General features: G+C 35.0%; 2 protein-coding genes across 4 annotated transcripts in view; one reads left to right on the top strand and one right to left on the bottom strand.

The window, feature by feature from the left end:
- ncaldb (neurocalcin delta b) overlaps window positions 1-2,854 on the top strand; it is a 16,500-nt gene extending 13,646 nt beyond the window's left edge. For all 3 annotated transcript variants that reach the window (XM_016563149.1, XM_016563148.1, XM_016563150.1), the window contains exons 3-4: window positions 1,318-1,423; window positions 2,344-2,854. In XM_016563149.1, coding sequence (XP_016418635.1) covers window positions 1,318-1,423; window positions 2,344-2,438 — 201 coding nt within the window. In that variant the 3' untranslated portion in view covers window positions 2,439-2,854. The remainder of the gene's footprint in view (window positions 1-1,317; window positions 1,424-2,343) is intronic.
- A 5,369-nt stretch (window positions 2,855-8,223) lies between these two features.
- LOC107748368 (grainyhead-like protein 2 homolog) overlaps window positions 8,224-13,250 on the bottom strand; it is a 21,749-nt gene continuing 16,722 nt past the window's right edge. Inside the window, exons 13-16 of the mRNA XM_016563141.1 lie at window positions 11,989-12,080; window positions 10,640-10,725; window positions 10,203-10,267; window positions 8,224-8,805 (exon numbers count right to left, since the gene is read on the bottom strand). Coding sequence (XP_016418627.1) covers window positions 8,691-8,805; window positions 10,203-10,267; window positions 10,640-10,725; window positions 11,989-12,080 — 358 coding nt within the window. The 3' untranslated portion in view covers window positions 8,224-8,690. The remainder of the gene's footprint in view (window positions 8,806-10,202; window positions 10,268-10,639; window positions 10,726-11,988; window positions 12,081-13,250) is intronic.

Genomic DNA, 13,250 nt, shown 5'->3' with positions numbered 1-13,250 from the left:
GTGCAGCAGGCGCAATGATATTACGCAGCGCCTGAAAATAGTCCCCAGCTAGGTAACTTCCAATAAGCCTATTTTCAGGCGCTGCGTAATATCATTGCGCCTGCTGCACCCATTTTTGCTCACGGTTTTATCACGATTCTTTGGCATGTTGGTTTTACTATTTTGCAAGTTGTCTGAGCAGTACAGCCAAACTAATTTCCCTATTTTAAAAAACAAAGCATTACAAGATACACTTTACAAATACACATAATATACAAATAAAACAAGCAATGCTTGGTTTTTCAGGTACAGTAGGTGTATTTAGCAGTTGCAGTTGCACATATTTTTGTGACCTCTGAGCAATAAATGGAATAAGCCTTTTTGGCTGAATTTGGACGAGTGCGGATCTCTTTCATCTCTATATTAGTGAATAATATGGCAAATCAGTAATATCAAACTGCCTCTAGGAAATGTCTGGTTTTTGACTTGTGTCTTACTACCTTGTTTTTTAGACCAGAAAAATTAGCAATTTTCAGTTACGCACGATGTTTTGCTCAATTAGGGAGATTTGAGTGCAGCGGGTAATTACTTTTTGCTCGTATTTAGGTAAATTTCACGCTGTTGGAGCAATTGGTGACTTTCTAAGTCGACTTCCTAAGCGCACTCTCTGGATCTGACAGCTGAGTGCAAGCAAATGGCTGTAATTTCCTTTTCAGTTCATTCAATTCTCTGGGAAAAGCAGTCGCTATGGTTACTTTGAAATTTATGAACTGACAGCTCCAATTCCAAATCATACCCAGAGTCCTCTAACTTTCTCTAATAAGATTTAATGTCTACTTAGACCTTAACAGCATCATAGCTGCACTCCCAAACCAAAAGAGAGCAAACTCTAATCCAGAATTCTCAAACCAAAAGCTAGAAAATTCTAAAGCAGCACTGCATGTATTATTTCATTACATTTCCCCAATAAAACAACCCAAGAATGCATTGCAACGAGTTTAGAATCATCCAAGATGACAGATGATTCCGTCATGGAAGACAAAACTTGATTATAAATATAGTTATGCTTGTTAGAGTACTGTGTTGTTAGCTTAGCGACATGCTAAAGCCAAACTACTGAAATTAATTGTGAGTTGAATTTTTGTTTGCAAGGTCACAGCAACAGTGAGGAAGCTTAGTAGGCAGCAGTAAACAACAAGGAAGCTCACTAGGTTGTGAAACAGATTTTGTCTTGTTCTGTTTGAGTAGAATTTTACACTTAACATCATGTTTTTTGTAGGGTAATAATACCTTTTCTAAAGCTGATGCTGATTTTATCTTTGCTGTTGTCTTCCTCAGGCCATCTATAAGATGGTTTCTTCAGTGATGAAGATGCCAGAGGACGAGTCCACACCTGAGAAACGCACTGATAAGATCTTCCGCCAGATGGACACAAATCGTGATGGTGAGCTTCCTATCCACTTGTGAAAAAGAAGTGCACTTAAGTGTATTGAATGCACACTTATAGTGTACTTAAAATCTTAAAAGTATATTTAAAAAAAATAATTTCATTGAAACAAAAGACCACTTAAGTGCACTTAAAGAGAGACACTTTCATGACCGTTTCTTAACACACTTAAGTAGACTTTTAAGAAATGCACTTAGTAACAGTCAAATAAGTGTTTTACTTTAAAGTGCATTTAAAACCATTGCTTTAATAATCTTTTGATGTGTTTAAAGAAGTACACTTGTTTTGATGCGTTGACTAACATACTAAAACAGATGTGAAGCACTTGATTATCATTTTAACTGTAGTGTGTTATTCAATATAATTGCATTTGATGTTAATTTGTTGATGAAATTACATTACACATTACAGGTGTTTAATTACATATATATTTTTAAAATTCATGTCATACATGTTTAGTAGAAATAACATTAAAGTATATTTTAGTTTATCATAAGTGCTTGTCAGTACATTCGGCAGTACACAGATATGGCAGTATATCATATTTCAAAGATAATACAATTAATTATGAAATTACATATAAAGATGTACTTAAGTCCTACATAAGTGGGTAAAAAGTTCACTCATTGCATTTAATGTAAATTTAAACTATAATACATTTTAATTTAATTGTAAACATGCACTTAAGTGTCCAAAAACTTTACATTTACAAGTATATTATTTCTGCAATATGTATTCTTTTTAAAAGTATGTTTAAGCGGACTCCTAGAAATCAGGCATTGGTAAAAAATTTTTGCATTTCACTTGTTGCTCAAAAAAATAAACTGCTTTAAATATGCTTTCAAATGGCTAACTGACCCAAGCTAATCAGCCAAATCCTGGTTATTTTTGACCTTTGACCCTGTGTTGTTCCTCAGGTAAGCTGTCAATTGAAGAGTTTGTAGAGGGCGCAAAGAACGACCCATCCATCGTGCGATTGTTGCAGTGCGATCCCAGCAGTGCGGGACAGTGAGTCAGCAGCGTCTCGCTACTGTCACAACCTCTCTTACACAAGTCTTTCTGTTCGCTCTCCTTCGAATATCAGCAGAGCATGGACTCCAAACCACATCCCGATCTCAGTGTCTGTGGGTTTCCCACTGAACATCACGCATGGAAACATGCGACCATTCATTTCCCACAGACACACACTAAGAAGCTTGTGTTCATGTGTCTCTCTGGTTTTTCAGTTCCTCATATAAGGCTTTTTGCCATTTAACACAGCAGGCAGTGATGCTAGTGACATCACATCCTGTTCCTGTTATAAACTTTTGGTACTGAAGTAAACCCTTTCGAAAAGGGCTTTAAATATTAACAGACAGGGAGTTGAAGCAAACATTTCCAAGCATGCAAAATGCACCAGATAATGTGACACTTTGTCAAACTTTCTAAACACCAAAATATAATTTATTTAATAATTATTTTTTAAGAATTTAATAAATTAAATAATTTTACACATACAATGACAAATGTCATTTCTAGTGTTCCTAGTATTTCAGTTCCATTGAGCATAAACGTCTATTTAAAAGAGAATGACATATCATGTTTTTTTTTTTACTTGATTTTGTTTTTTTTCAACGTTTATTGCATTATGATGATATCAGAGCCTGTGATAGATTCTAAAGGGGCGGTTGGGGTCACATTTTGTCACGATGGTGCTCCTTTAATGAGCATCAGTATAACCTTTAAAACTAAATAATAATCATTCTTTTAAAAAAAAGTCTTTTTTAAACATTAATACTAACGGCATAGGACTGACAATAACCATAAAGTTGGAAAATATCAATAATATTAATCTTGCAGCTTCAAAAGAGACATGAAAAAGTATCAGACAAAAAAAATTGTAGAAATAATTTATGGTTTAAAAATGTATCACACCACAAAAAAAAAAATTTGCTTTTCTATATCAAACTGCTGTTGTTATTATTGAAATATGGCATTTCCTTTTGTTTCAAATCATCATTTGTACAGTAAAAGCATATGTTTGTAGGACTGTGACAATGAACAGCGAAGACCACATGTTACTATGCACATGCACAACGGACCATGAACCCCTGCAGCATTTACTGCCAGACACCAGCCGACACATTCACTTCAGCTTTCCAGACACTTTCTACTCTATCCAGACCTCGATTCAGTCAATCTGCTTCCCACACCAGGGAGCTGTCAAAAAATACTACACATTAGCATGAGTGACTCACCCAAGTACTATTAAATTTGACTGAATCTTGGTCTTAGTATTCGGTTCAGGTCTTTATTTTTATATCCGGCTCAAATCATTTTGCACGTTCTACTGTGGGGTGTGCACCTCAGGCTGAATGTATTCTCTGCATCTACTGGGGCATTCTGTACATTTCAGGATGAATATGTGTGTATGTGGGTATGTATGTAATGCTTTTTGAGTTCTTGTGTGTTTATCCAGTGTTTGTCTATGCATACTGTACGTTTCAGTCAGCACTTGTGAGCATGCAGTCGGTGACATGACAATTGGAGCGTAAAATATCAATGTGTACGAATATTTCTACACAACCTCAGGGTTAGACGTGACTATGTTTTAAATGCAAGAGACAGTGTAAGTGGATGGCGTATGCTTTTTGTGTATTGCAAATCTGTAGTCCATTGATCAATACACAAACACTCGCTCACACGTAATCCACTTCATATCTGAGGCCACATGTATAGATATGGATAGCCATCAGAAACTCTCTTGAAGCCGAGGTTGTGATGATCAAACTTTCTTCAGCCACATGCTGATCAGAACAGTTCAGTTCAAAACGGATCATTTATGTTTGTACTGTAGATTCTCCTTCATTAAAAAAACAGTTTAGCATCTGGCATTTCATTTCTAAAGCACGTAAGACAGCAACATGTGGTCAAGTGCCAAACACAGATTAAATATATATATGGCAAAACAAACAGTGTTCTATCAGTGTAAGCTGTGCAACTAAATGTTTGTCATCCTTTTGTAGATTTTATATGGTAACCTGTACATTGTGTGAGTGTAGATATTATAAACGCAGGCATCTGTTTTGGTTATATCATAAATAAAAGAAAAGAAAGAAAATGTCTCTGTGTCTGAGGGTCTTGCATGAACATTACTAAGTTATTAACCCAGGATCGGTTGTAACCCTGGTTTAGCAAAATTCTTGTATGAAATTCTCATTAACCTACAGGGTTAAAAGTGGCCATAACTCGGGATTAAAGGAATAGTTCACCCAAGAATGAAAGTTTGCTGAAAACGAACTCACCCTCAGGCCATCTAAGATGTAGATGAGTTTGTTTCTTCAGTGGAACAGATTTGGAGAAATGCAGAATTACATCACTTGCTCACTAATGGATGCTCTGTAGTGAATGGGTGCCGTCAGAATGAGAGTCCAAACAGCTGATAAAAGCATCACAATAATCCACACCACTCCAGTCCATCAGTTAATGTCTTTTGAAGTGAAAAGCTGCATGTTTGTAATAAACAAATCCATCCTTAATGCATTTTTAACTTCAAATGAAATAAAAAATGAGTCCTCTATCCATGCTATTGCTTGTTAAAGAGTCATCTCGTCTGAAACAGGAGAGAAATCTGCACAGGTCAAGCATCATTTACAAGTCAATACAGTCCAAAACAGCTCTAAACAAATATGTGGGTGGATTTTGATGTGAGAGGACAACAGGGGATGGACTCTATCACTTGAGGAAGCGTTATTATGGATTATGGACTTATATTTTAGCCGGAAGTAATGGTTTGAAGTAAAAAAAAAAGTCTTAATGATGGATTTGTTTCTTACAAACACACACCTTTTCATTTCACAAGACATTAACTGATGGACTGGAGTTGTGTGGATTATTGTGATGTTTTTATCAGCTGTTTGGACTCTCATTCTGACGGCACCCATTCACTGCAAAGCATCCACTGGTGAGACAGTGATGTAATGCTACATTTCTCCAAATCTGTTCCCATGAAGAAACAAACTCATCTACATCCTGGATTGCCTGAGGTATAGGTAAATCTTCAGCAAATTTGGGGTAAACTATTCCTTTAATTGTAGTGTGAAAAAACAATCCAAATTTGATAAAAATGCATTTATTTACATACAAATTATTATTCCGAAGTGCCCTTTTACATGATTTCTTTTGGAAGACAATGGTTTTCAAACATTACAACATTAACAGCTCAAAATGGTGCTGATCAACTGAATCTGCACTACACAGTTAATGTTATCCTGTTACACTATACAAACACTAGAAATGAACCAGACTTTAAGACTGCATAGTTATTTCAAACATAATGACAAAGACTGAGACACTCATATTTGAATGCAAAAGGGAAAAACCTTTGCTTTGTATGTGAAGATACACGTTCAGACAAGGTCATGAAATCTCTTTGCATTTAAAACCAATGGAACCTTTATCAAATTAATTTCACATTAAAACATGAGTGCAACATGTAAAACATGCAACTGAAATGTGTCTGAGCTACACTTACTGTGACTGATAATTAGTACTGTACAGTTAAACATTACAGTATTTATACATATTTCCTGCTTTGCACTATTTAGCATACAAAAACTTGAAATGGCACAGTCTCATAAAAATAGCTTTCTTTTTGCATCAGAAAAAAAGTCTGTGAATATTCAGACAGTAAGAAGCTAAATCATATCTACCAAGCTAACATTAACAATAATATTAATGGCACCATAATACACACACTCACAAAAAAACATTGACAGTATTGGACACTTTTCACAGATCAACAGCTCTGCAGACTCTCAGACTCCACAGAAAAGTCCAAAATTCATATTTTTGCTGCAAGCAAATGCATCTTAGCATTATAATTCCAGTGGACGCTTGCTTTTGTTGAATATTCATACTGTACGCACAGTATTTTGATATGATGAAGAGATCACGTATTTCATTTCATACTCCACTCCAGTGAAATCCTTTGGAAGAAACGGTTGAGATTCAGGTGGGAATCTGTTGGTGGTCTCCAAAATCAAGTGAAATGTGAATTAGTCTGTACTTTGGTCCTTAACGTGAAGCCAATGATAGCAATATACTTTCCATCCACAGCAGAACAGTGAAATTGTGGACATGTTTGGGATGAACCGAAACTCCTAAAAGAAAGAAAAGAAAGAAAATGTCTCTGTGTCTGAGGGTCTTGCATGAACATTACTAAGTTATTAACCCTGTAACCCTGATGTATTCACCCACCGGTCATTCAAGATGTAGATGAGTTTGTTTCTTCAGTGGAACAGATTTGGAGAAATGCAGAATTACATCACTTGCTCACTAATGGATGCTCTGCAGTGAATGGGTGCCGTCAGAATGAGAGTCCAAACAGCTGATAAAAGCATCACAATAATCCACACCACTCCAGTCCATCAGTTAATGTCTTTTGAAGTGAAAAGCTGCATGTTTGTAATAAACAAATCCATCCTTAATGCATTTTTAACTTCAAATGAAATAAAAAATGAGTCCTCTATCCATGCTATTGCTTGTTAAAGAGTCATCTCGTCTGAAACAGGAGAGAAATCTGCACAGGTCAAGCATCATTTACAAGTCAATACAGTCCAAAACAGCTCTAAACAAATATGTGGGTGGATTTTGATGTGAGAGGACAACAGGGGATGGACTCTATCACTTGAGGAAGCGTTATTATGGATTATGGACTTATATTTTAGCCGGAAGTAATGGTTTGAAGTAAAAAAAAAAGTCTTAATGATGGATTTGTTTCTTACAAACACACACCTTTTCATTTCACAAGACATTAACTGATGGACTGGAGTTGTGTGGATTATTGTGATGTTTTTATCAGCTGTTTGGACTCTCATTCTGACGGCACCCATTCACTGCAAAGCATCCACTGGTGAGACAGTGATGTAATGCTACATTTCTCCAAATCTGTTCCCATGAAGAAACAAACTCATCTACATCCTGGATTGCCTGAGGTATAGGTAAATCTTCAGCAAATTTGGGGTAAACTATTCCTTTAATTGTAGTGTGAAAAAACAATCCAAATTTGATAAAAATGCATTTATTTACATACAAATTATTATTCCGAAGTGCCCTTTTACATGATTTCTTTTGGAAGACAATGGTTTTCAAACATTACAACATTAACAGCTCAAAATGGTGCTGATCAACTGAATCTGCACTACACAGTTAATGTTATCCTGTTACACTATACAAACACTAGAAATGAACCAGACTTTAAGACTGCATAGTTATTTCAAACATAATGACAAAGACTGAGACACTCATATTTGAATGCAAAAGGGAAAAACCTTTGCTTTGTATGTGAAGATACACGTTCAGACAAGGTCATGAAATCTCTTTGCATTTAAAACCAATGGAACCTTTATCAAATTAATTTCACATTAAAACATGAGTGCAACATGTAAAACATGCAACTGAAATGTGTCTGAGCTACACTTACTGTGACTGATAATTAGTACTGTACAGTTAAACATTACAGTATTTATACATATTTCCTGCTTTGCACTATTTAGCATACAAAAACTTGAAATGGCACAGTCTCATAAAAATAGCTTTCTTTTTGCATCAGAAAAAAAGTCTGTGAATATTCAGACAGTAAGAAGCTAAATCATATCTACCAAGCTAACATTAACAATAATATTAATGGCACCATAATACACACACTCACAAAAAAACATTGACAGTATTGGACACTTTTCACAGATCAACAGCTCTGCAGACTCTCAGACTCCACAGAAAAGTCCAAAATTCATATTTTTGCTGCAAGCAAATGCATCTTAGCATTATAATTCCAGTGGACGCTTGCTTTTGTTGAATATTCATACTGTACGCACAGTATTTTGATATGATGAAGAGATCACGTATTTCATTTCATACTCCACTCCAGTGAAATCCTTTGGAAGAAACGGTTGAGATTCAGGTGGGAATCTGTTGGTGGTCTCCAAAATCAAGTGAAATGTGAATTAGTCTGTACTTTGGTCCTTAACGTGAAGCCAATGATAGCAATATACTTTCCATCCACAGCAGAACAGTGAAATTGTGGACATGTTTGGGATGAACCGAAACTCCTAATTGACCATTAAAAATCATACTTGAGGTGTCTTAAAAATGAGGTATGTCAGCTTTAGTTGATGTCAATTCAATTTATGGACAGTTGATGTTGAATCTGACCAGGCTGGAGTCCAAGTAACAAGTCTTTTAGCTTAAACATACTGAATGTTAGAAATGCATGTGCTGCTGTTCATATTTCCGTTAATGTGATTTTGTAAGCATCTGCGTAGTTCTCGATACTCAGGATAAATGTGTCCTCGTTAGAGTAGTGCTCGATGATATTGTCGTCCAAGTTCACCAGCATCCTGAAATGTGGAGAATAAACTAAATTACAACGGGCTTATTAGTTGTCATCTGAATCTGAAATGTCCTCTTAATAATAATAATAATAATAATAATAATAATGAGTTTTATTTTTTATAGCGCCTTTCCAGAGCTCAAGGACACTTTACAATAAACATCAGAAATGTGAGGATAACATCAAAAAAACAATCAAACAATAATACAGAAAGTAAAGTAAAGAGAACATCAGACATCCAGAGAGTAATATATGGATAAGACAACATAAAACAGAATAAACAGAAGTCAACTTAAGAAAGGTAACATTGTGAAAACAAATGAGTTTTGAGCAGCGATTTAAATTCAGACAGGTTATTGGCAAGACAGAGCGATCTGGGGATCAAATACACAGGATATCAAAGGCAGTGTAGGATACATCTATGCATCCTTCAAAAACTGATCAGATGGACAGGATGTGACACGATCATAGGATTCTGCCTTGATGCCTTCCTACCTCTGTATGCTGCCTGCAGAGGCAGCATTTTCAGCTTTCAGGCGCAGCATAAAAATAGCATAATTAGATGATGCATTTTTTACGTATAAGCAACCAGTCATCTCTGATTTGTTTCACTAACCTTTAGTGCATAAAAAGTTGCTTCATTTTGAGACCTCGCTGAAAGTAATGAGAAATTGCACTCACAACAACTGAGTGTTTTTGAACAATTTATTAAAAGAACCATCTCAATTTATTTGTGAGCCAGACTGTACTGGTTGTGCTGTATGTTTATTTTTGTGTACAACCCACAGGGACATGTCAGTAGAAAAAGGTGTTACTTTGCCATTATTTTGCAGTACACAATCTTTAAACCATGATTTGAATCAGACTGCAAGCTCATATTAACAACATTGGTAAATCTGATTTTGTGGTGTTTTAGATTTAGAAACAAAAAGCAGTGCAGGAAATACTAAATGTGTGTGGTGTCTAAATTTGCATCTTATTATAACTGAGTATTGTTCACTGGCCTAGTTACACTGGCGAATATTTATTTATTTATTTATATATATATATATATATATCAATTAGAGTGCCAGTGATATTGCAAGTAAAGTCAGCGGGAACTTTGGTGGTAAGTGATGGGGTACCAATAATGATGATCTCAGTTTTATCCATATTAAGTTTCAGAAAATTAGAGTTAAGCCATGTTTTTATATCCTGCACGCAAACAGAAATTTTATCAATTTGGGTGGATAGGGCAGGCCTGCATGACGTGTAAATTTGAATGTCATCAGCATAAAAATGATAGCTAAAGCCATGACACTGTAGTAACTGACCCAATGGTAAAATATAAATCATAAACAGCAAAGGCCCAAGAACGGAACCCTGGGGGACGCCTTGTTTCAGGGTCCTCTTGAAATAACTTACCCTTTCTTGCTCTTCTTGTAAATCTTGGCCATTCTATCAATGGGAACACCGTACTTCTCTGAAATCTGTTGATATGAAAGAATTCATCAATTAAATCATGTATCAGAGCATAAAATTGACAATGATTTGATTTTGATTGTTTACAATGAATAAAAAAAATCTATATAAATTTGTTCATGATTCAGTTGGATCTGATTATTTTAGTCTTAATTATTTTTAAAAATATGCTGAAGACACAAATATAACTAGATGGATCATTTTTACCAAGAGGTAGATTGGGATCAGGCACTGGATTTATACAACTGAAAATGGCCAATTTATTTACAATTTATACACTTCATTTTCAAGTTGATGCTGTTTCATTTTACACCTCCATTAATCAGCACACTGCGTCAGTAATTTAGAGTAGAGCGCCCCCTACAGCGACAGATACTCACTGCATCCATGAGTCCCCTGAGAGTGGGCGACCGCAGCATCAGAGCATCGAACACCTCATCCGACTCCTTCCTCACGTACAGGAGCACTGTGAAAACATTAAGTCTGCTTAGTGTCAAAGCAATCTCTAATGAAGTAACTGGACTTAATTATGTCATAGTTTGTCTTAATTTAATTCCACATTCTATTCCAATTCTATGAAGACTTTAGAATCTAAATCAGCGGTGGGAATTCAGAGCATGCTGCACATAGAAATGATACAGTAAAGTACAATCACCCTACATACAGCTATGGAAACAATTAAGAGACCACTTGAAAATGAACAGTTTCTCTGGATTTACTGAATTGACTAGGTATGGGTTTGAGTAAAATGTTCATATTTGTTTTATACTCTGTAAAGGTCTGATAACATTTCTTTTCAATTTCAAATAAAAATATTGGAGCTTTTTTTTTGTTGCAGAAAATGGCAATTGCTCAAAATAATAAATGTTTTTATTTGTTGTGATTGAAAATCAGGGTTATTCCACCAAATATACTGATTTCTTAACCCTTCTGAAGTTCAAACATTGGTATTGTGTTGTCTAAAATTGAATATAAACATGACTGAAAACATGGCGTCTATTTTTTATTTTGACCAATTGTCATTTTATGCAAAAAATGCTCTAAATGGCATTTTATTTAAAATTTGGACGAAATGTCATCAGTAGTTTACAGAATAAAACAAAAATTACATTTTATTCAAACACATAAATATAAATCGTAAATCCAGAAGAAACTGAGAATTTTCAAATGGTCTCTTCATTTTTCCATAGCTGTTTTTATTTAAAATATAGTTAACAAATCATTTGAAATATATATATATATATATTTTTTTTTTTTTTTTTGCTACAACCAGCACCAAATAGAATTTTTAAGAAAAAGACTTTCAAACAATAGAATCCTAGAGAAGCTTCAGGGAACATCTTCATTTTTTTATTTATTTTTGTATTTTTTATAAAATGTCCTTGTTTTCTCAAGAATTGTTTATGGCCTGTGTAGGTGTCTTGAAACTGTTCTTATTTTTTCAATTCTGTGCTATAAATCAGAAAATACCATCATAATCTCAACTATTTTACCTTTTGGCGAATTGGTGGCTAATTCATATGAATCCATACAATCTCATTTGTATATTATGTTAAGGGGTGGACCTTCATGTTTACTTTTCTCTAAAAAAAATTAAAAATCACGTTTCATCCAATTCTCATCATACAGATTGATACGAAATCGCCACCTTGTAGAACAGTGAGATCAAGTTGGGAAATACACTCTTCAGCTGTAGATGTGCATGTGTGTAAGTGTGTCCTGCTCTGACCTCTCTTCTGTGTCTCCTCTCTGAGCTGTTTATGGGGCGGTGGACAGAAGTCATCCTCAGACTGCCGGAACATCCTCTTCACCAGCACACTTCTAACACAAACACACAAACAAACACAATGGTATCATGCCTCTCTCAACTGACCAATCACATGATCAGATTCCTCTCAGCAGCCCAGCTAAGTCCGTCACCTGTGACCCTGGACCACAAAACCAGTCATAAGGGTCAATTTTTCTGAATAAATAAGCTTTCCACTGATGTATGGTTTGTTATGATAGGACAATATTTGGCCGAGAGACAACTATTTGACAATCTGGAATCTGAGGATGCAAAAAAATCTAAATATTGAGAAAATAGCCTTTAAAGTTGTCCAAATGAAGTTCTTAGCAATGCATATTACTAATCAAAAATTAAGTTTTGATATATTTACGGTAGGAAATTTACTAAATATCTTCATGGAACATGATCTTTACTTAATATCCTAATGATTTTTGGCATAAAAGAAAAATCAATAATTTTGACCCATACAATGTATTTTTGGCTATTGCTACAAATATACCCCAGCGACTTAAGACTGCTTTTGTGCTCCAGGGTCACATATGATCTAATCATGATTATTTGACAAAACAGCAATCACTGTGTACTTAAAGGGTATATTTACACAACAAGGATGTATTAAAAACAGAAATGTTTTTCCTTTGTATTTTTGAAAAGCTCTGTGTACAGATGACAACAACATCAAATCACTCCCTGTTCACACGAATCCGCGAAAATGACTAAAATGCTGTATTATTCATGCCAGACCAGTAGTTGGCAATGTTACTTTGTAGAGAAACACTACGCAGCTAATGTAATACATGTAATGTGCATGTGCATAATGTCAATGTATTACACAAATTCACATTTTCATGTATTACACAGAAGCGATAGCGGTATTGTTTTCAAAAACATGCACTTTGAAACCTGTTCACAAAAGTTTGCATTTTCAGGCGCCCCAAAACAGCATTGTCGTGTAAATTAATGGTTTTGTGTAAACACCCCCTTAATTACAATCATTACATTTTAATATTGACATCTCAAGAAATTTAAAGCGAATATAAAAATGTCACAAAACACACAACTAATTTTTCCTTCTTAAGAGTAGTAGTGTACCATGTGACTATTTTAAGACTTTAAAGGCAGGGTATGTGATTTTTCAAAAACACTTTAGAAAACTGATTCGGGCCGAATCGCAAAACAAACTTGTAGCCAATCAGCAATAA

The sequence above is a fragment of the Sinocyclocheilus rhinocerous genome, unplaced genomic scaffold, assembly GCF_001515625.1.
Source record: "Sinocyclocheilus rhinocerous isolate Xijiao unplaced genomic scaffold, SAMN03320098_v1.1 scaffold1281, whole genome shotgun sequence".
NCBI lineage: Eukaryota > Metazoa > Chordata > Actinopteri > Cypriniformes > Cyprinidae > Sinocyclocheilus > Sinocyclocheilus rhinocerous.
Note: the sequence above shows the minus strand (reverse complement) of the source record. Positions and strands in the feature narration are given on the sequence as shown.